This window comes from Eulemur rufifrons, chromosome 7, assembly GCF_041146395.1.
Source record: "Eulemur rufifrons isolate Redbay chromosome 7, OSU_ERuf_1, whole genome shotgun sequence".
Lineage (NCBI taxonomy): Eukaryota > Metazoa > Chordata > Mammalia > Primates > Lemuridae > Eulemur > Eulemur rufifrons.
The window spans coordinates 6,088,658-6,113,241 of record NC_090989.1 but is presented as its reverse complement, the minus strand read 5'-3'; the positions used below and the strand labels follow the sequence as shown (position 1 = coordinate 6,113,241).

The 24,584-nt window shown below is 37.9% G+C and overlaps 1 protein-coding gene across 7 annotated transcripts in view; it reads right to left on the bottom strand.

The window, feature by feature from the left end:
• The window catches only part of LCA5L (lebercilin LCA5 like), a 46,748-nt gene that overhangs the window by 14,019 nt on the left and 8,145 nt on the right, over positions 1–24,584 (bottom strand). For 2 of the 7 annotated variants that reach the window (XM_069472277.1, XM_069472278.1), the window contains 5 exons: positions 15,218–15,291; positions 15,013–15,017; positions 12,031–12,369; positions 5,241–5,755; positions 3,145–3,282 (listed from right to left, as the gene is read on the bottom strand). In XM_069472277.1, coding sequence (XP_069328378.1) covers positions 3,145–3,282; positions 5,241–5,755; positions 12,031–12,358 — 981 coding nt within the window. In that variant the 5' untranslated portion in view covers positions 12,359–12,369; positions 15,013–15,017; positions 15,218–15,291. Of the gene's footprint in view, positions 1–3,144; positions 3,283–5,240; positions 5,756–8,773; positions 8,780–12,030; positions 12,370–15,012; positions 15,018–15,217; positions 15,490–24,584 lie in introns of all 7 variants that reach the window. The other 5 variants (XM_069472282.1, XM_069472283.1, XM_069472279.1 and 2 more) reach the window with 4 other exon arrangements.

The following is a 24,584-nucleotide window of genomic DNA, read 5'->3' as shown; positions in this document are numbered from 1 at the left end:
CAGTGACATTCTAATCCTATCATCCCTTTTACATTACTAACTGGAATACTTCTCCAAGGAGGCTCTTACCCACTCACAAACTATTTGGTTACTCTGAGGAGTAGTTCATATGGGAAAGGTAAACACGTTTGCTTCTTTTTCTCTATTTACCAGTTTTCAAAATAGTGTGCTGGTTCCCTGTACTCCAACAGTGACTATCACTGAGGTATTTTGTTATTTGAGAATCATTATGAACTCTTGAATTCATTTGGTAAGTTTTAACTCATGCAGTTATCTTTATCGATCATCAAATTGCCTCATCTTTGGCCAGTACGAACCTATTCTAAATGGCTCCTGAGTACTTTTGATATTACACTAATAATCCTTGATAGTTTCCTTGCTTTTGTGTGACAATATGTCCCAGGCTCATCCAGCATAGTTCATGCACCAAACCTAGAATTTTTTAAGTTCTTTTTAGTGGGATGTGGAGTTCAAAGACCATAATCTGGGCACCAGGGGTACTCACTGCTACTGAGCTGGTTACTTTGGAAATATGTATTTATTTTTAAAGATAAAATACATCATAAATTCATACTTCCACTTCATTTCAAAATCAGGATGATAGGCTTTTTGTTTGCCCTTATTTTACCTCTGTATTTTCTTTCTTCCATCCTCCAAATCCCAGTTCTCCATGACACCAATATAATCCATCACGTGCTTTATCCCATGGGATATACACAACAGTCTCAAAATGACAATGTCAACACCATCACCACCAATATCATTACTAAAAACAGTTTTAAGGTGTTTTTTTTTTGTGATTTTTGTCCTTATAGTGTATCTCCCTAGCCATGTGCAATGATATTTATGTGTTTTAGGTCACTTGGAATGGTTTCTCTCTGTGACATTATGCCACCAATAGAATACAGTTGGCTCTCTGTACCCGAGAGTTACACATCTGCGAATTCAACTGAGATCGTATAAGGACAGGACTCGGGCCTCCCTTCTGACCAAGGGGGGCAGCACGGGGCTGCAAGACCCAGCCTTGCTAACTGCAGAAGAGCAAAAAAGCAAATGACCTCCTAGCCGTTGGAATTCAGCCCATACCCATATAAGGAGGGGGCTCAATTGTCTGTCTCCTGAGTAATGATTTCCAAGACCACCAAAACAAGATACTAACACCAGCTGATAAGGAACCTGCCACACAAAACCCAGACCTGCTCAGATCTAACCACTGCACGCCAAGAGGGACCCTACACTGACCTTACCCCAACTTTTCCCTCATTGTGATCTCAGTTTAATGCTAAAAATCAAGCCCAGGGGTGGGAGATTTAACATGCTGACGAGACATGCAATGCAACGCATGAAGCATGTAATAGAACTACTCAGGCGCAGGAAACATCTCCACCTCTGCATGCTTAGGCAGCACCCTCTTCCCGTCTAAGCCTCTTTAAAACTCTCCCCGAATTCCCCCGGGGAGTCAGCCTGAGGGTTTTTCCTCTGTGCTGCCTCCCTTATGTTCTGACATAAGCCCCCCAAAAGCCTTGCTAGTGACTCCGGTACGGCCTCTTGTTAATTTCTTTTACATAGAGAGCCCAGAGGCCTGCGCCGGTAACACAACTAACCTCGGATTGAAAATACAGTATTCGCAGGATGCAGAACCCATGGTTATGGAAGGCTCACTGTTCACAGTTGGGTTCATTTGCTTTGGATATTTGTGGATAACTTTTTTTTAACATTTAATTCTGCTTCATAATTATGCAAAATACGTGGTTCCAAAGTCAAATCTACTGAAAAGATATTCAAGAAATGTAGGTTCTATAACTACCCTTCTACCCTATCTCTTCCCCTACCTCGGTTGTTATCCTATTATTGCTTTTGTTTTTTAAACATAGGCAAATATGTGGATATATTTGTATTGATTCCTTTTTCTTAAATGGTAGGATACTACACACTTTCCTCTGCCTGCCTTTTTTCACTTACCCACATATCCTGGAGATTAATGCATGGTAGTATATCAAGATTCCTCATTCTTTTTTACAGGTGTATAGAAATCCATTGTGTAGAGGTACATTTACTTTTCTTTTTTAAAATAAATTTGGATCTTACTGTACATAGAATTTTGTATCTTTCTTTTTGTTAAGCATTTCATTAAGGATTAAGCATTTCTCCTGTAAAAATGGATTTTTAATGGCTATATACTATTCATATTCATATGTCTGCATAAGGAAGCACAAAATTCATTTTCAAATTTTCTGATATGTGTGTGCATGTTTGCCTTGGTCAGTGGATCTTGATGCCTTTTCTGTTAGATTACTAAGCTGGTTGCTATAGCTATGCCTATTTTCCGGCACATTCTTTTTGAATATGCCAGAAAATGGGCATATTCTTCTTTCTGAAGAAACCATCTTTCTTAAGTTTCCTAAAATCCAGAGAAAAAAGGAACGAAGTCTTTTCTCTGCCTGACAAAGGGAAAATTTACATTCAACCCTACCCAGTGTTCTTTCCCCGGCCTCTGTGATCTCAAGGCTACTGGGAAATCTAAATTCCCTACTTAATCATAAAAAAGTGTATGATTCTTGTCTTAAAAAATCAAGCTTAAGATTTATCAGTTGAGGCTTGAAACAGGTTATTTCTTAAGTGTTTTATGTAAATTGTTGGATATTTTAGAAATGTTGAAGGCAGAAAAATAGCAAAAAGTCTGAAAAATAGTTTAAAAATTCTTATTTTTAAAGCAGTACACACTTTTAAAAGACAGTTTTTAAAACATATATGCAGTTGAGATGTTACAATAAATTTATGGGTCATTAAAATTTACCCTAAATATAAATAAAGTTAATTTTTAAATTTAAACACTAATTTTGAGTTACATTAAAATGTTAACAAAATGAAATATCACTTCATGTGATAAAATAAAAATAACAAGAAGTCTTGTTAATGAATAGAACATGGTTTAATTTTTCTAATTATAGTACATACTCACCAAACTGTTAACTCATTCTAATAATTGCAGATCCTTTATCTGTTCATATGATTGTAGGGAAGAAAGTCAATTTGAGAAGGACATTCACAAAGGTAAATAATTTAAAGATGTAATAGGCATAAGCAACTCTTATATTTTGCGAAACAGAATTTCATTCTTACATTTTGTTTTAAAAGAAATACCTTAAGTTTTTGTTGGAGGCGTTTTACTTCCACTTGCAGAGTCTTGGTAGCTGTTTGAGCTCCTAAAATCTTCCGGTTTTCAATAGCCAACTGCCTACTAAAGGCTCTACTGTTCAACCTCAGTTGTTTTTCCAAGCTCTGAAAATAGTATATATTTCAACTATTCTGTAACCAATTTGATATTATTAAAAATTCAATTACAGTGGAACTAAATACATTTATGAGAAGTGCAAATTTTTAATACAATTTTAGCGAAAGGCTTTATAGGGACATATATTAAAACTAAGCATAACTGAAAGAAAAGAAAGCCCCCAAATCCCAGATCCCAGATCTAGAGAATAAATATCATATGTTTGAGCCTAATGTTTTTTACATACTCTGGAGTTTGATTTAAAAATTCTGAACAGATCCTGAAAACCAATAATCAATGGCATACCTACACACTCTGTCCAAATGAACAATGCTGCCATCTCTGCGTAAGGTGCCCTTTAAAAACCTTTCCAGCCTCCCTCTGTAAGGGGCGGCTCGGCATGAGTGCAGATCATCACAGAGGGTGGTTCCCAGACAACAGAAACAAACCACAGTTATGACGGGGGCTCACACCACCACGTCCATCAACGTCCACTGTACTGACGGACTGCAAGACCGTGTAGCTGACTGAACTCAGTACCCATCTCCGCACATACCCACCTGCTCTCCAGAATGAGAACTATTTTACTGGAGAACTGTTTGACCTGGACTTTGACAGAGGCCTTACCAAAAGGGCAATTTTTTTTTTTTTTTTTTACATAAAGTAGGGTCTACCCCATTTTAACATTAATGCTTCCCCATTAAAGAAAAGTGGAAAATATAAAAAGCCAAAAGGATGAAATAATCACTAAAAATCCCATTCCCTAAAATATTAATGTTAAGAAAATACCGACGTGTTTTGGCCAACAAAACATTTTTCCCTCACCGAACACCCTACAACCAAACAGAACTTTCCCATTCTTGGTAAGTGCTTCTGATAGCCAAGAAAATAGTTAATTAGTTCTTCAATTTGTTTTTTTTTTTTCCAACAGATATAAAGACATGAACTACTTAAATATTTATATATAAAAACATGCAGATGAGATAAAAATACATTTATATGACAGACATATGCTAAGATAAATCTAATATTGCTTAAAAGGCCAAATAATGTAACTCTGGTATACAAGAGTGAAAAATGAGGTTGCTGATTATTTTCTGTAGCTCACATATCAATTTTTTTGTGAGAAAATTATCTTTGAAAATAGAGAATTTGCCAATAGAATAACTGAGATAAAACGTGGATGAAATGAACCTCATATTTACTTAATTCAAGCTCATAGAAAATACTTGTGTCTCACCACGTATTAAAGAATTAAACAGTAAATTAATTCCACTTATGTTTATGTCCATAGAGGCCCAGACTGTGTCTAATGTAAAACAGGCAGGAGAATTCTCAATCTGTCATCGGTGCCTCCTCATAATGTAATCTCCAGGCTTTTGACAACCATGTGCCGTTGAGGAAAACCAATCCATTCATCTCTTCCATTATTTAATTCCCTTTCCTTGCCTACTCCCTGGAGGATTATCTGGGAAAAATTCCTATTTCTAAAATAACTAAAAATGTCTACGTGGTAATGATTGGACAAACTGATGAGGGAGAATACAAGAAAAGGGACTGAATGGGTGCCCCGTGTAGGTTTTTAGGGAAGTGGCCTCTCAAGAAGCAGTTTAAAGGAGAGGGGTGATTTCAAAGAGAGGTTTTGCACAACACAAGGCAACCTTTTCAGCACATAAAAAAAATTCCCCTGACACTGGTAGCTGCGCTGTCTTAGAGAATGGGCATTTCCAGATAACCAGCCTAGCTAATTATGAATAAAGGGAGCAAGAATGAAGCATTTCCAGTTCTGAGCTGTTTCTCTTTCCCTCAAACCTCTCCCTTTCTCCTGTCCTCCATCTGACACAGCAGGGCAGCACGGGGAGGCACAGCAGTGTAACCCTTTGTTACAGGGGCAAACAGGACAATGGTGTGCTCTCTCTGTATTCATTTTGGAATCTTAAAATGTCTAGGTCTCTACAATACAGACCTGTATTTTTTTGTCATTTGCCTCCATTTTTGTCGTAAGAATAGATAATCTTTGAGTGAGTTCTTCCCTTTCTGCAAGATTTTTGTCTTCAGAAAGTTTCTGCAGTGCCTGCAAGGCATCTTTAGTCCTCAGTAACTCGTTGTCAGTCTCTCTAAGTTTCCTAGATACAGTTCTTTCCTTTTCCTGGGATTTCCTAAGTAGTTGCCTTAAATTTTTTACTTCATTCTGATGGTTAACCATAATTTGAGGGAGATTATTTTTTGAATTCTCATATTTTCCTATAGCTTTCAAGTGCCTAAGCTGAAGTTGTTTCAAAAATTGGTTTTCTATGATGATGGCTTCCGATTTCCGATGTATATCAGCTAATTCATTTCTTAGTTCTTTAATCTTATGAAGCCGTGCTGAGAGTATTCGATGAGCCGTAGCATCTCTTCTTTGGGTAATCATATTGATTTGAGAATTAAAAACTGAGGCATTCGAGGTGTGCTTTTTTCCAACTGAGATTTCCTTCTGGCCTGTGTAAGTAGACAATCCAGTTTATTACTAGGAATGTATGTATATATAGATATAGATATGCAAATATGCACATACACGTAATCTCCCCCCAACAATGCACACATATAAATACACACACAGGTGAAACTAGAAAGCGAAAGAACTAACATTTAATGACTACTCATGTTTTAGGCTAGGTACTTTATGGATATCTCATTTAATACAGTGCTTTAAGGTCAGTTGTAGTCTGTTTCATAGCTGGAGATTTTAAGTCATTTGTCCAAGGTAACATAGCCAAGAAGTGACACAGAATAGATTGAAAACCAGGTCTTCTTTGACTGTAAAACCTGTACTTAGATTTCTATAATAAAAGCTATACTAAAAGCCATGATAATAGCTAACATTTACTAAGTGCTTGTCATATGTCAGGCATTGAACTGAATGCTTTATACAGATTATCTGATATGATCCTTCAACGACATGTTATGAGGTAGAGTACAACATGAGAACCCAATGTGAGGATCTCAGATATTTGAAATGACCCTTAAAAAGCCATTAAACTGTTGAGAGAGAGAGAGAGAGAGAGAGAGAGATTATGTATGTATATACCATCTCTCAGTAAATCCAACAAAGCCATTTTTCCCTCTGTTACTTTGGCTGGACACTGAATGAAGTAATTGGTATGTGTTTAGGGGTCTATTTTAAACAAAAAGTATCTAAAAAATATTACATTTAGCACCAAGTTTATATAATTGAATTTGAGTATGGTAAATGTATGTGTAACACCACTGTACTGTTAACCTATTTTAAAGATAAAGAAACTGATGCTTGGGGATGTCACTTGTCAATGGGCACACAGCTAGTAAGTGGTGAGACAGCACCCACAGTCTATGTGCCTGTACTAGTGCCCCATAGGTGTGCATTTGTACGATCTACCTGTATGTCTGTGTGTACCTGTCATCTGTATATATAAATATATGTGTATGTGTGCATGTGTACATGTTAGTATATCTATATTCTGAGAAACATATTGAAACTAGATTCTAAAATCTAAAAAGCCAGGTCCACATTCAGGAGAGAGAAGGGCACTTAGTGGCCAATGTCACTGGAGCCCTAACCTTAAGCTACTGGCCCAAGTGTGGGCACATCATCTGAGACAGGGCTTAATATGTTTGGTCTAGGTGGGGGGAAAGGCAATTCTACTTATGATAGAAACAAGGAAGCAATAGAAATGAAGCATGCTTTCCAGGGATGAAGCATTTGAATGACAGACCACATATATTTTATAACAATCACTGTATCATCATCACATCAATAACTGGTGGACTATCTTTGCAACTATGCCTTCAAGGGTATTTATTTTCCCACTGGGAACAACAACTTAGTAGGGGCTATGGCTAAGCATTTCAGTATTTTAGAACAGCCTTTTAAGCACATTAAAAATGGAAAGCAGAGCAGGCCAGCCTCTGGGACACCAATAGAAGGCCAGCGAAGAGGTGTCTGTGGTTGTGTTGAGGACACTTTAATATCTTGGGCACTAGCTAGGGAAGCCCTAGACCCAGACAGTGTGGACCAGACTGGTTTAAAACAGGGGTGGGTGGGCAGGGTCTGACATGTTCTACACCATGGCAAGCATGACTGAACTTGACTCCCAACTTGTAATGTCTTCTAGCCCTTGGGTAGTCTAGCTCCGGAGGAGAGAGAGATTTCACTGAGACTGGAAGCATGGGTGATGGGTTCCACGGGCAGTGCAGGCTTATGTGCCCCTTCCCTGCCATACTCAAGTGATGCAAGAGAGTGTCCAGGGACTAACCACCATGGCCATGTGAGCTCTGGCCGAGGCCCCAGAAGTCAAGAAGTATACAGAGGGCATGGATGCTTTGAACAGGGTGGGCCTGGCCTTTTACAGATCACTTGGGCTTGGCCAAGAAGCATATGAGAGATGAAAATGAAGGACCAGAGGCCTTTCCCAAACACTCTTGTCTGTGTATGTAATGCTCCTCCACACACCCATACTCCTGCCATTCCCCAAACGTGTCTGAGACTGAATTTCTCGTCTACCCTAGTGGGTGGGTGGGAGAGAATAAGCCAGGTTTGTATGCTGGCTTTTGAGTGGTATACAACAAATTCACACTATATATGTCATACATACTTGTATAACCATAAAGGTTATAGAAAATTGAAATAGGGTTTAATCCATAATGACTTTATATCTCATTATCCTAACCTACACATAATAAGATTAGTACAATTTATGATTTCTATCCCATTTCATACAATAAGGCAGATTTAGCTAAATGATTAAACTACTCTTAGGATACCTGATTTTCAAACCACTGATCTAAAACACTCACTCAAATTAACTCAATTCACCAAAAACATATACACTTAAGTCCACAGTTAGCCAAAAGGGCATGCTAAAATGTCGTCGTGCTCACTGCTTCCCCTGCAAACTCACGTGCTCCAGCCCACCTTCCTTCCTAGGCCCTCTTTCCCTAGGTTCACCCCTCCCAGCCTCTTATTTCAAAAGCTCTCTTGTCCTCCTATTACCTCCCTGGCTTCATCCTAGTTCCCTCTCCTGGTCATTGTCCCCTTTGGCCTCACTCTCCCATTAGTTCCTGTGCTCTTCCCTGCCTCACTCCAGCGCTGGTTCTCCCGAGCCACGTTCCCCATTTACTTGCGGTGGCTCTGCTCTCTGCCAAGTTCTCCTCTCTCTCTCCTGGGTTTACCCTGTATTTCACCTTAAAACAGATGGATCCACTTCCTCCCGAGGACCAGGGTAAAGAAGACGTTCAAAGGAACCTTTCTGTTCTCCCTAGTTTCTGCTGTTAATCTGCAGGTGTCTCTTCAATACTGCCTTAGGTCTCCCACCTATACCTGACCAAGGACAACAGAGTAAAAAGGTATCCCAAGCATTTGAATGCAGTAAAATAACTTCTTTTTTCATATACCAATTTTTTTTTTTTTTTTTTTTGAGACAGAGTCTCACTCTGTTGCCCGGGCTAGAGTGCCATGGTGTCAGCCTAGCTCACAGCAACCTCAAACTCCTGGGCTCAAGAAATTCTTCTGCCTCAGCCTCCCGAGTAGCTGGGACTACAGGCATGCGCCACCATGCCCGGCTAATTTTTCTATGTATATTTTTAGCTGTCCATATAATTTCTTTCTATTTTTAGTAGAGACGGGGTCTCGCTCTTGCTCAGGCTGGTCTCGAACTCCTGAGCTCAAGCAATCCTCCCACCTTGGCCTCCCAGAGGGCTAGGATTTTGTGTGAGCCACCGCACCTGGCCATATACCAACGTTTTTAATGACTAGCACATGTTTTGGTATCCGAGTCATGACACCAAATATGTTGGGTTTCAGGGTCTGAAATGTCGATTCTTGGTGTGTTCGTGGCTGAAGAATGACCGGATGCACCAAAGTAAGGCAAGCATGAAAATGAGGTTTACTGAGGAGAGAAAGATAGGATTATAAAGCAAGAGAAAGATACAGGTTTATAGAGAAAAATATATATGCCACAGATGACGACTGGATCCACTGTTGTAGTAAAAGAGGGCAAAAAAAAGGAGGCCTTAGTCACGGTCTCCGTCTTGTTTTACAGTGTCCAGATTGGAACCTTCCTTGTGGCTCAGACATCACCGTGGAACTACTTTTATTGAACAGTTGGGAGTTCTGTGACCTGAGTCTTAACTGTACGTGCAGATCTCCCATGAGCCTCTCTGAAGGCCCATTTTGGGGGGAGGGTGAACAGCACCAGCACCCACTTTTGTCCCTAGGAGACCCAGAATCTCTCGCTATCTACCTAACGTATTGACAAAGAAAATATATCAAGGAAACAATTTTCTTTTCTTTTTTTTTCTTGTCCAAAATTAAGTGGGCAGAAGGGAAACAATTTTCTAACCAATAGGATCTATAATTAAAAGCATTCTGAAAGTACATTTTCTACAAAAGAAGGAAATAATTTTTGAAAAGCAAATTGTAGAAACATTTGCTTGCTATTTACAATGATTTAAGTAAATCTCCAATGTTTAACCAAAGCAAAAATCCTATCAAACTGAAGTTCTCATTTCATCCTCATAATTTTTCTCTATGAAATGTTTTTCTGCCATAAAATTTGCTTTCATCGATTTTCTAAGATGGGAATTGAAAATAATTTCTGATGTACTATTCTTTAGTTAATTCTGAGTCTATATTCGTGGTTCCTAATCCAGTGTTACTAGCCCTGAGGGCCAGAGATCTACTTTTAATATATCAGAAAGCTGAACAGAAACTGAACATTCACTTGAAAAGGGGTTTGCACTGGCTAAAATATTAAGCTTCTTTGCTTTGGGATGGAATTATATTACCCTAGGTTGGAACAACTTAAATTACTTTGGCAAACACTTGTAAAACATGAACCGTACGGGAACAAAAGAATAAAAGAAAAAACCAAAGAAACACTTTATAGTTCTGTGACAAAGCTTGAAGTTGCAATTAGTATTTTAAGTTCATCATACACTAGGCAAGGGTCCTCAGGGACATATAGAATTGGAGTTAAAGATGCATGCAAGATTAATTTAAAATAATTTCAGAGTATTAATATACAAAAGAACACCCAAGTAAGAGCAAATCTTTCAGTCTTTCAAACAATGGAACTTAGGGTTCTAGCCTCCTGTGAAGGCTGCTCCCACTTCATGAACAGGTATCCTGCATATAGGGCTCAAGAAAGATTTGTAGAATAAATAAATGAGGGATCAGTTTTAAAAAGCTAAATTATATGGCACTTAGAACTCAAAATGCAATTTGTTTTTGTGGAAATAATTTTATAAATGCTAACTTCCTTCTCACATAATCCCATAAAAGCTTAGACTGAACATAGAATGTAGTGTTCCTTATATTAACTCCTAGAGCCAGACTATTTCAGAATTTTGGGGGTTTTATTTTTGAGGTGGGTGCATAAAATGGCATTTTCCATAGTTCTCCCAGTAGGGTCTGGGACAGCAAGCACTCTTTAATCAAACAATATTTCTGTAGTGAAATACATGACTTTATACTAAGTAAAATAAATAAAGATCAGTCTCATGTCAGTTCATACCAGTTTTTGTTGCCAAATCAATTTTGGTACCAAAGATACAAAAAAATGTTGAGTTTTCAGAAATTTGTAAAGCACAAATGTGAATTAGGGATCTTGTATTTGTAGGACCTCATCATGATATTCTGTTGTGATAATCTCTTCCAAATGCCACCGATGGTCCTATCATGAAAGAAGGAACTGGTCAAAAATCTTCTGCCCTGGGCCCTGCCAGTGGGTGTAGGATTCTCACCTCTTTCGAAAAGGGACTTTTCACCTTTTGAGAATCTGCTGAAAGCTATAGGCCCTTCTCCCTAGAAAAGTTTATGAACACACACAGATACAAAAAATTGCATGGAGTTCACTGACGTGTGTCTTAGATGAAGAATCCCTGCCCTACTGCTAGGAGAAAGGAGAAATGAAGACTCTAGATGTTCCATAAGTAGCACAGAGGGTCCTGGACACACCTGGGAATAGCAGGCTGGGGGTGACAGATGCCAGGTAAACATGACAGTGATAGATGGGCCCCATCAATAGTAGGCTCTGAATTATTTTCCACCTTTTGACTTGAGGGTGCTCTGACGGTCAAAGTAGAAAAGAGTTCTAGCTATTTCGATAGAAATACTATAAGCTCAAGATTGCCTAAAATGAGAGGAAGTAATTACAGTTTGGGCAAGGGGGCAGGGAGAAAGAACATCAAAGATATCACAAGCTAATTCCAATTTGGACAGTTAGGGGTTGATGGAATTGGTACTGTTAAAATCCACAAGGAAATGACATTATTAATAGCCTTATGAACCCTCTCTGTTTCAAAAGATTGTTTTTGCCAATTTGCCTCACCAGACTTGGAGACCATCCTCTTGGGCTGTTGAGACAGGTATTTAAATTTCATTGGCGATTCAAACTTTGATTCTTCAGCTGAGATGAAAGGCAAGAAGCCAGTGAAATCCAAGTATTGTGGTACTCTGTAACAAGGCCACCTGTTAACTAAAAACGGAACTAGCCTCACTAGTAGGCTCCAACAGGGTACGCCGTGCAAGGACTAGGCTCTACATTTTAGGCCTTTCTGTTATTTTGTAATTATCTTAATTTCTCTATCTCCTAATTCCTTCTATAAAAGTTCACCTATAATACATACAATGTGGAAAAATAATAAAATGAATATGTGCCACTTCAAATACTAAAGTATTAAAAATAATGTCATCGTAACCAGAAATTCGGTCTTGTCTGGGAAATTTTGCCTCTTACCTGGAGGTTGGGAGATTTTAGAAACATTATACTTTTTCTTCTCCTCCTTATTTTCTTTTACCACAGGCTGCTCTAAATAATTTCTAGTAATGGCAGTTTCTGAACCATCCGAGAGAAAGTCTTCTGAATAATCATATTGAGAAGTTAAACTTCTGCAGGAGCACTGGGATCTGCTATAATCAACACTCTTATCAGAAGCATTACTGTTCCTTGAAAAATCACCTGTGCCTGGGCTTCTCTTGCATTCTGCAGACTTCCTGTTGTTTTCTAATGCCACACTGGGGAAATGTTCATCTATGTTTGTTTTTGTTGCATCAGCCAAAGACATAGTAAAATACCCTAATAAAAGAAAAGTCCCTTTTAATTTATAGCTATTGATATTATAATAAACCTATGCTTTACTATATTTCTTTAACTATAAACAGATAATAGGAATGTTAACAACACATTATCCTGAAGTATTTTCTGGAAAAATTTCAGCTTGGTTTTTATATGTCAATGGAAAAAAAGCCAGACTCTGCAAAATAACTTAAAGAGGTTTATTCTGAGCCAAATTTGAAGACCATGGCCTGGAGCCACACCCAAGAAGCCTTGAGCAAGTGGTCACACTGTTGTTGGGTTACAGTTTGGTTTTATACATTTCAAGGAGACAGGATTTACACATGAAATCGTAAATCAATATATGGAAGGTGTACATTGGTCTGGCCTGAAAAGGTGGGACATCTCAAAGGGGGGGGGTGGTTACAGGTTATAGGTGGGTTTAAAGACTCTTTGATTTGTAATTGGTTAAAGAAATGAAGCTTTGTCTAAAGGCCTGGAATTTTTTAAGTTAAGATAAAGAAGTCTGTTAATCAGAGACAAGCCATAGGACAGATTACCCAGACTCAACTGATTTGTTATGTAAACTGAGGTCCTGTAGGTTTGTCTTGCATAGCCTTAGGCCTATCAGTGAGTTACAAAGGATGTCTACAAGAAGGGAGGGGGCATGATAAGACATGTCTGACCTCCCTTTTCATAGCCAGCAACTCAGCTTTAGGGTATTTCTGGTGTCCCCTTGGCCAAGAGGGGGTCCATTTAGTCAGCTGGGGGGGAGCTTAAGATCTTATTTTAGTTCACATATATCATTTCTATATAAAATATAAGACCCTCTGAGACCAAACTTTGGTGAAGTAATATTCACAGGTAATATAAGATAAAGTTTGTATCAGATAACAATGATAACAATGTATGGATCTGTGAATTACATTCTCATTTTAAAGGCTGGTTATTTGTTAGGATTTCTTTGCCTTGATTAGAACTAAAGAAAATGACAGTACTGTATTTGGTAACTTTGGATGGGTGGTATACAATGCAACATTTGTGAAATTCAGACGTATTTATGGAGATGCACACTTTTGTAACAGGGGCAACGGCCTGAAAAAGGGTAAAAATGTTTTCTGTCTCTCTAAAACCTCCCCCACTCCTTTTGGGAATTAAAAACCTGCATCCCTGCCCCAGGCCAGTGGTCAGGAGGGGCAGAAGAGTGTCCTTGTTGTTTGTACCACAGGAGATGGCTCAAGGGAATTGTCTGGGTGGAAGTCATGGAGGTCACGAGATTGTTTTAGTAAAAGATGTGATGAATCAAAACCATCAAATATAGTTAAACAGCAATTGCCTGAAGTTGAAAACCTCCCCTTTAAAAGCTCTGTATTCCTGCTCAGAGGCAGGATGTTGGTAATTTAAGATGGGAGTCTGCCAACCTCCTCATTTGCTGGCAAATTAATAAACTTCTCTTTCCTTTTCCTCAAACCACTTGTCCTCATTCTGATGCAGCCTCGGAGACAAGTGCTGAGCTTTTGGTAGCACTTTCATTTACTATTTTTGAGATTAAACATACAGAGTAGAATATAATTATTAATCTTCTAGCTTTCTAGAGTTATTAATATTTTTTCTAAAGTAAAGAGTAATAGTGGGTTCCAGTAATATAAATTTGATTCATTGATTAGAAGGTTCTTTATTTTTTTTTATTCAGGAAATTTGCTTTTCTTTCTATGCTTTATTTAGAATCTTATAACATGAATATGACTTCCATGATTATATACTACATGAGAGAAGAAGCAATTCAGAAAAATATGCTGATTTTCATGGGAAAACCATCCAGGGATTGGAAATTTTTTGAAAAAAATCCACCAAATGAAAATTTATAGTTCTTTAATATAGAACTGACCATATTTTCAGCTACACTAAGAATAAACTTTTATAAATCATGAATTTGGAAAAATCAAAATTTTTTGTCTAATTATTATAGATTTAACTATTCAATATGAAAAATCAAAATCTTATTTGGGAACAGAACAATAGTAAAGTAAGACAGACTTCAAAGAAATATGTTTGAAAGTTAAAAATGAAAATAACATTTGATGGTATGATCTTAATTTCTAATCAGGGGCATATGATACCACATAGTTGAAAGTCCTTGTAACTAAAAGCTATGACTGGAAAACTAATTTAATTAAGAATTACATGGAATTATACTTCTTTCATTTAGGGTGGATTTGATTCAAATTAAGTAACATTTAAAGTAATTTAAACACAATAGCTTTTCATTTGTAGATCAGAAATGTTTTAGTTCAATGAATCACTTCCCAAAGCAATTCTCACAAGTTGCTTCAGGGTTCTATGTAGCTAAAATAACTCTCCAGCTTTTGGTTCCTAGGATCTTAACATTCAGTGAAAAAAAATCATATTTTACTTCCATTTTATTTTAAAATTATTTCATGCCCTGCTAGGTCTGCAATACTAGGTACAGCTTCTTGCCTTTATCTAAGGACTGCCTTCTGGGAAAGGCTGACAGCCCACAGGTAATACTCCCTAAGAATCCAAGTTTCATATGAAAGTTATCTCCCTGAAGAATGATGACTCCAGCTCCAAGATAGCTCAAGATAAATAGCTCTGTGCTACCCTTTATCCTTGCTAATTTAGAAGGACTGGATTACAATGGACACAAACTTTTGCTACTTATGATAAGCCCTCTTATTTGTCTAAAGAATTCAAAATGGAAGGAACAGGAATTCAAATACAAGAAGGACCCCAAATGTGTACCCTCAATAAAATTAACTTTAGTTAAAAAGCAGATGCTTCTGCATTCCTTTATAATGCTACTGCATTAAGTTACAATAATGCCACCATAATCTCTTTTAATCTTAACAGCAGATTGAAACAAACAAATCCACTTCCTGGGGTCTTTAAAAGGATTGTTTTTTCATCAAATTCTCAATCCTCCTGTTTTATCCAGAAAGCAACAGAGAAATTACCTGGCATCAGATCCTTCCCAACAGGAAACTAATATCACTTTCTCTACTGAGAGGGTTTTTTTTTTTTTTTTTGCCTACATCAGTTTCTGCTTTTTGCTGCACCTGCTTAACTCTCTAGTCTTCTCCTCTTCTGATGGAATACATTAGGCAGTCCATAATCTCCCCACTACAAATTATCTTATTAATAATATTAGCATTATACTTAATATTTAGCTAGTACTTTTACTTTGTGCAAACTTCTTTCATGTCACCTAATCCTCACCATGTGGAACAGGTACAGACAGGTTAAAGGCTAGTAATTGTCCATGTTTTCCAGCTCCCGGGGCAGTGCTTTTTTCATTAAGTATCACAGCTGCAAACAACACATTACACAATCCTAACGCAAAGAATTTCTGTTTCCAGACACATTCTGCTATGTATCAGTGGGCAGAAGCAGAGTCAAAGATCCTGATTTGTAAACCTTTGCATCTGGATTAAGAATCCCAGACACTGATGTAGGAGACCCTGAAGGACTAAACTTCTCCACTGCAGCCCTCCCAGCCTTGCCTGTGCCCGTGTGCAGGAGCTGTTCCTCCCCAGCCCACCTGCTCATGAGCTTCCTCACCCATCCTGATAAATTCAAACTGCCAAACAATGGTTGCTAATTCACAAGAAGAATTTGTTTGTTGGTCAGTTAGTTGTTCCTGACACCAGCTAGACTTCACTGACTTCTGCTAAAGCCCTATAAAAATACCCTCCTCCTTCCCCACCTTCGAACACTCCCCTCAAGAAGTCTCCTCATGCTGGCATTTTTGGATTAAGGCTTAATTCAAGACTGTTTTCCTTGTTACATTCACAAATTGCCCAACAGCTATTAATATAGTAGTGGAAGGGAGTGTGATGGAATAGAAGGTGATAGACAATATGAAGGCACCTGGGTCTGTCACTTAAGTGCTCTTGTCCATCTGTAAAATGTGAGTAACACCACTGATTCCACAGCGTTGAGAAAGAAAAACTTATTATCTAAGGAATGCAAGCCCCCTTTAAATTATCAGGCCCAGAGTGGCACTGGAATGTAACAGCAGTCACCTCCCCCACTAACTCACTAGCAAAGTAATCATTTGAAGCCACTTGTTATGTGGGCTCTAGACTGACTGACACCACAGATAGCTATTACATAAATTAACTTAACAATGTCATATGCTGGACACTGTAACTCATACCCTATAGTTGTATAAGTCAACAATTACTAATCAATGTTATTTTTGTAAACCAAAGAGAATTCCTGAAAAACAACTTTTGTAATGGCCTCCTCTCCTGATTTGGCCTTTCTTCTTTAAAAATTTGAGCCTCTCTTTTGTTCTCCAGAGGACTTCCCAAGGTGACTTGAAGTATTTCCCTAACTGCAGTCTTCAACGTTGGCCCCACTAAACTCCCTACCTATATTATTAATATTTTGTCTCAGTTTTTCTTTAGGTCGACAGGGTCATTCTAGGGGGAAATGAGATAGTGTTTGTGAAAATACTATCACATAGTAAGCATTCAGCAAATACTAGTTTCTTTCCCCTCTTAGAAGAGTAATTATGGGACAAATGTAAGGACTGTCAAGGGCACCGCTGTTGTCTTCGTGTGACAGTCTACTTTCCTGTCAGCTATTTTCCCAGGACAACTGCTTGAGTAATCCCATTAGACTGAAAACTCTGGAAGGTAGAGACTGTGTCTTGTCCCTGCGTAACTTCTGGCCTGGCATACTGCCACCACACAATCAATACTTGCAAATGCTTGAAAAATGACCACCACACCACCTACTGCAAGCATGAAGGCAGGAACTTTACACACATTAGCTAACTCCATCATGATAACAGTCCTGTGACATAGGTATTATTAACTCTATTTTGTAGATGAGGAATCTAAGGCTCAGAACGGTTAAGTTACTTATCCAAAGTCACAAAGCTAGTGAGTGGGAAAACTGAGATTTAAACCCAGCTCTGTCTGCCCTTGAAGTTCTCTTCACTGCACCACATTGCTTGACCCAAAACAGACACTATTTCACCCAACCTATTTATCACTGCAACCTTAAAATGTTAAATTATGTCAAAACCTGTAATAAGCCTATGGGAGTTACTTGCTATTCAGCTTTTCATTGTTTTATCTCTACCCTAGAGTTCAAAATCCTAGACTATACTGAAAATAATCACTTATCCCTTAATCTTTCATGTTAATTAATATAACCCACTCTGAATTTGACACAACAGGAATGGTAAGATGATGAAGATAAGGAGGTGAGGGTAGTGTTCTCTTCCACTCCTGGATTAGAATACTGAGGTCTGAGGATGTGATTGTACCCCATCTATAATTTTTTTTTCCCAAAGATTCTCTCTGAATCACATGCTCACAGAGGGCTAAAATGAGCTTTGATTGCCCCATGTTTGATAAAGTAGAGAACCAGCCATCCTAGTCTCTTAGTTTAATAAAAATTGACATAACAGGGAAAAAACCAAAAATAACTCAAATGGAAATCTTTTAGAGCCTCATAACAATAAACAAGACTGTATAAATAACCTCACTCCTCAAACAATTCTACCAGATTAAAATGTACCCTAATGGAAGGCTTTAAAGATTTAGCTGTAAGAAAGGAGGTGGATTTGAAGCACTATTGCCCTCCCTATATGGATTTGCAAGTCATAAGCCTCTGCTGATGGGTGAATTGTCCTATTAAGTACTAACTACTGTGGACCTCTGTATTTTTCAGGATCTTTATAGACAGGAGTCAGTAACTGCAGCTCCTTAAAAATGTGTAAAAAATCATATACAATTAAAAATGTTCCAGTAAGAAGATGCTTTATTAGCAAAATTATCCACAATCTTTCCTGTTCAATAATTTACCTAACCTAATTCTTGGGGTATAGTTTCCTCAGGATGGGCCAACATTTATTACTTTAAATACAACTATTTTTTTGGTGGAATGAGTGGGTAGAAAATTCCTAATTGCTACCAATTTTCTAGTGGATGTATTGTCAGCTTGCTTTCATCAAATTTCTAAAACACATGGTATGAAGCAGTTATTCTACTATTGATCACTATTATAAACTAATCTGATAGAAAAATTAATCTGAAAAAAATCTTTAGATTGATTGCTGTGTTCACTGATCTTCCTGAAAGGACAGCACTGCTAATAAACTATCTAAGAAAAAGAAAAAAAAAGAGAGGATGACAGCACACAACTGCCCCTTTGTTTGATTAACCAACTGTGGCTTAACTTATGGTCTTTAAGAGTTTGTTTTTACAGCACTTGGAAAGAACTGAGCAGACAGAAGGAGCATGACCCTCCCCCAGTTCCCACCAGACCACATTCCAGGGAAACTGATAAGCCAGCCTAGCAGAGAGTGAGAAAAAACCTCAAACAAACAAAAAACAACCCCCCCCCCCAACACAGCCACATCACAGCTGCCTCCTGTTATCAGCTTGCAGCAATAACGACTTTTTCTCTCCTTTCACTTTATCCCAATAAAAAGCCCAAACCCTCCACCCTCAGAGCTGGCACTTCTCTTCTCTTTCTTTCCTGCTCTGCCCTTTCCTCCCTTAGAAAGTAAAATAAATTTTTTTGCTTCAAATCTGTCCTAATCTTTGTGTAGAGAATTCTTTTTCAGCCTGTGCCATGAGTTCCCACCCTAACACTTCCACTGTCTTATAACTAAATAGGCACAAGTATCTAAAAATCAAAAACTATAATTTCAATTCACATACTAAAGACATTGAATTTTTAGGAACTTACTAAATTTAAAAGTTGTCATAAATGCTTTAGATAGTATATTTAGATACTGTGTTCTTTTGAAACAGTATATTTACAACTTGGGAAGGTCAATATATGACTTGGGTGGCCCAGGGATTTATTAGAACTTAAATTAATGTCAGTGTCACTAAAATCAGCTTTTAGGTAAACTTAATGTGCTTCTTTTTGCTACAATTGTTCTCAATACTAATGGTATAGTCTTTGACAAGAGGTGGTCATAAGAAAAACTGGGACCGGCCGATTTCACCTTAGGCATTTCAGTTATGATGGTATCAACACTTATATGAATTTAGTAGGTGATTCACCAACATTTTTTTCTTTTTTTTTTTTTTATTTCAGCACATTACAGGGATACAAATGTTTAGGTTACATATATTGCCTTTTCCCCACCCAAGTCAGAGCTTCAAGCATGTCTATCCCCTAGACGGTGCACACTGCACCCATTAGGTGTGAATATACCCATCTCCTCCCCCCCACTCCCACCTTCCCGACATCCAGTGAATGTTACTACTATATGTGCACTTAAGTGTTGGTTAGTTAAGTCAGTTAATACCAATTTGATGGTGAGTACATGTGGTGCTTGCTTTTCTATTCTTGTGATACTTCACATAGTAGAATGGGCTTCAGCTCTATCCAGCATAATACAAGAGGTGCTAGATCACCATTGTTTTTTGTGGCTGATTTCCCAACATTTTTAAATGATGATTTTTTTTAACACATCCAATAGGTCAATTTATTTGGCTTACTGAGGGTATATATTTTACAAGAAAACTACTTCATAAGGCTCTTGGATATAATTCTTTTAAAAAGCTCCTCTTTTATTGAGGTATAAATGAAATTTAATAAACTACACATTTTTAAAGTATACAGTTTCATAAGATTAGACATGTGTAACCCATGAAACTACCACCACAATCAAGAAAGTCAACATATCCATAATCTCACAAATTTTCCCTGCACCCCTTTGCAACTCCTCTGTCTTGTCGCTCCCTGCACCTCACCCCTGTCTCAGGCAACCACTGTTTTTTGGTCACTATAGATTACTTTACATTTTCTAGAGTTTTATATAAATGGAATCATACAGTATGTCCCTTTATTTGGTTTGGCTTCTTTCACTCTGCATATTTTTTTGAGATTCATCCATGTTACTATCTGTATCAATAGTTCCACTTGTTTTTTAAATTGCTGAGTTGTTTCCAATTGTATGTATAAACCATAATTTATCTATTCACCTGTTCACAGACATTTCAGCTATTTCCAGTTTTGGGATATTATAAAAAAACTGCTATAAACATTTACACATAAATTTTGTGTATGGACACATGATTTCTTTTCTCTAGTATAAATACCTAGGAGTGGAATGGCTGGCTGATACGACAGGTATTTGTTTAACTTTTTAAGAAACTGCCAAACGGTGGCTGTACCATTTCACATTCCCATCATCAGGGTGCAAGCATTCCAGCTGCTCCACATTCCTGCTGGCACTTGATCGGGTTAGTCTTTTTAGCCTCTCTGGTAGGTCTGTGTAGTGATATCCTATTGTGGCTTTAATTGCATTTCCCAAACCACTAATAATGTTGAACATCTTTTCATGTGCTTATTGCCATCCTTATATTTTCCTTGGTAAATTCTCTGTTCAAATCCTTTGCCCATTTTTAAAAAATTGGGTTTGTTTTCTCATTGTTGAGTTTTCAGAGTTCTTCATATATTCTGAAGGCCTTAATCAGATATATGCTTTACAAATATTTTTCCCCATCTGTGACTTATCTTTTCATTCTCTTGAAAGTGTCTTTTGAAGAGCAGACTTTTTAATTTTGATGAAGTCCAATCATCAATTTGTTCTTTTAAGAATGATTCTTTTGGTGAATCTAAGAAAGTTTTGTATAACCTGAGGTCACAAAGATTTTCTCCTTGATTTCTTCTAGAAGTTTTATAGTTTTAAGTTTTACTTTGAGTCTATCATCCATTTCAAGTTACTTATTATAGATCAAAATTCATTTTTTTGGTATGTGGACATCCGATTGCTCCAGCATTATTTGTTGAAAAGACTATCCTTTTTTCACTGAATTGCCTTTGTAAAACTTCAGATATCCAAATGTGGGCCCATTTCTGTGCTCGCTATACTGTTCCACTGATCTATTTCTCTGCATTTATACCAATACCACACTGTTTTGGTTACTGTAACTTTATAATTAATCTTGAAATCAGGTAGTGTAAGCCCTCCAACTCTGTTCTTCCTTTTCAAAGTTGTTTTGGCTATTTTAGATCCTTTGAATTTCCATGTAAGTTTTAGAATCAGTTTATCAATTCCTAAAAAAAGCCTAATGGGACTGATACTGGGATTGTGTTGAATCTATAGATAAATATAGGGAGAATTGACAGCTTGACAAAATTGAGAATTCCAATCCATGAATAAGGTACACCTCCCATTTATGAGATCTTTAATTTCTCTCAGCAACGTTTTGCAGTTTTCAGTGTACAACTTTTTTGCAACTTCTGTCAGATTTATCTCTAAGTATTTCATATTTTTTTTTTTTTTTTTTTGAGACAGAGTCTCACTCTGTTGCCCAGGCTAGAGTGAGTGCCGTGGCGTCAGCCTAGCTCACAGCAACCTCAAACTCCTGAGCTCAAGCGATCCTCCTGTCTCAGCCTCCCAAGTAGCTGGGACTACAGGCATGCACCACCATGCCCGGCTAATTTTTTTTTATATATATATATTTAGCTGTCCATATAATTTCTTTCTATTTTTAGTAGAGATGGGGTCTCGCTCTTGCTCAGTCTGGTCTCGAACTCCTGAGCTCAAACGATCCGCCCACCTCGGCCTCCCAGAGTGCTAGGATTACAGGTGTGAGCCACCACGCCCGGCCAGTATTTCATATTTTTGATGGTAAATAGTATTGCTATTGTTAAGTGGAATTGTTTTTTAATTTCAATTTCTGATTGTTTGTTACTAGTATATAGAAATACAATTGATATTTACATATTCATCTTATGTCATGCAACCTTGCTAAACTCACTCATTAGCCCTGGTACTGTTTTTGTAGATTCCATCATACTTTCTATATAGATGATTATGTCATCTGTGAATAAAGAGAGTTTAATCTCCTTTTCTAATATGGACCCTTTTATTTCTTTTTCTTGCCTGATTACACTGCCCAGAATTTCCAGTACAAAGTTAAATAGAAGTGGTGGTGAAAGTGGATGTCCTTGTCTTGTTTTGGATCTTGGAAGGAAGTATTCAGTCTTTCATTATTAAATATGATGTTAGCTATGGCTTTTTCACAAATACCCTTTATCAGGCTGAGGAAGTTTCCTTGTATTCATTATTTATCTAGGGCAGTCAGGTAAATCCTGGGGAAAAATGGGAAGAGAGGGGATATCAAGAGAGAGAGGGAATGGATAAAAGGGAGAGGAAAGAGAGAAAGGAAATGAGGGAAGTCATTTGGGGTACCTGCTGAAAGCCTGGGGAATGTCCCCTGAAAACCCTTTCTCTACCCAGGCTGAGAAAGTAGACATCCCCATTGTACAGGACAAGCAGGAGCTACATATTAGAACAGAAAAACTACGCTTTGCTTTTCCAAACCAACTCTATTTTTGCATCTTTCCATAAGAACCACTTAGAGCTCCCTTGGACTCAGTCTGCACTACGTTTGAGTTTAGGAAAGGGTAGTCAGATGCTATCTGGAAGACCAGAAAGCCTCCTATGTGTTATCAAGAGTGTTAGAAATTAAAATGAAGCATGTTAAAAGTTTTAAACAGTTTATCTGAGCAAACATCAATTCATGAATTGGGTAGCACCCAACTGTACTTTGTGGTTTGGGGCTATGCCAGAGGTGCTTGAAAAAAAGGCTTTTGTACAGTGAATGAGGAAGCAGAACAAAGAAAATAATCGACTGGTTACAATTATGTAGTTGCCTTATTTGGACTATCAGGTAGAAAGTTGCTAGTTATACAATTAGAGGTTCATGGTTTTTAATTATTTAAACTTAAGTTTCATTTCTCTCTAAGTTAGTCATTTACAAGATACGCATTTGAGTTAGGTTTCAGTTCGCTTATGTAGAAACTCAGGGCATTAGCCATTTCAGTTTAATGGCCTCCTATTTAGTTATTTTAACAAGAGGCAGAAGGAGCACTGCCACTGTCAACCACTGGATGGTGAAGATCACCTAACTGTAGACTAACTCAATTTCCTCCAACTCAGTTGGGGAAACAAATAAGAGATTCCGCCTACATATAGTCACTTTTCTCTACCTAGAGAGTATTAGAACACTCCAATGCCTCCAGAGATAAAGCAAAGAATTACAACCTAAGTCACATTGGTTTTATCTTTCGAGGCTGCCTCTGGCATGCATACTCAGTGTGGTAGGAAGCTTCCAAGATGGCTCCCAGTGATCCCTACTTCCTGGCACTCATGCCCTTGTTTAATCCCCTGCCCTTGAGCATGATTCAGATGTCACTTCCCAGACTGGGTAACTAAAAGACTCTGACTCCTGCCTTAATCATCCTCTCCACTTTTCTCACTTGCTCACACTGAAGAAGGCCGACTGCTACACTGTAAACCGATTCATGGAGAGGCACACATGGCAAGAAGCTGAGGTCTCCAGCCAATGGCTAGTGATGAACTGAGCCCCCTCAGGCCAACAGCCTGTGAGGAACGGAATCCTACCAACAACCATTTGCATGAGCTTGGAAGCTTGGATTTTTCCCTTAGCTGAGTTCTGAGATAACCTGCAGCCCCAAATGACACCTTCATTGCAGCCTTATGAGACACCCTGAATCACAGACCTAGTTGTGCCTGTGACACAGGGTAATAAATGTTTGTTGCTGTTTTTCCAGCCAGTAAGCGTTCATTTCAAAACAGAAGGACCTATAGAACAGAAAACTTCTGTGTGAATCTGCCACAGGAGATTATAAAGTCAACACTTATCTTGCAGAAAAATGGAAGAACCCAGACTTTATGTTAAACAAATAACCTAGTTCACTTAGGTTAGTAGATGCTTTCTAGAATGTTTATTTACTTAATTTTGAAAAAAATCTCTATAATGACATACTTTCTCTATCCCTAATCCATTAATTTTAATCAAACCACGATCATATCAAAGTAGTTTTCTGGGGTGCTGGCCAGCCACTCCATTGTTTTAAGATGTTGTTTTGGAGTAATTTGTTGTACAGGCATGGATGATAAACTAAGATGTATATTATCAGGGCAGGTAAGTTTCCAAAAGAATTATTTGAACTGATACCCACTCAAGAGATAGGACATTTTCAGAATTCTGGAATTTGTAAGACCCCAGAACTGTACTAAAATTTCTGCCTATATGACCTGAATATGGGTCTGTTTGGGTTCACCTGGCACTGAGAGTTCCATTCTTTTTCATGAGATTGAGTCTGAGAGACATTACCAGCAATGTAAACCAAAGTAAAACCACATTTGATTCTTGGCTGTTACTACTGCCAGCAGTAAATGTGCCCTGAGTGCACGTAGCAAG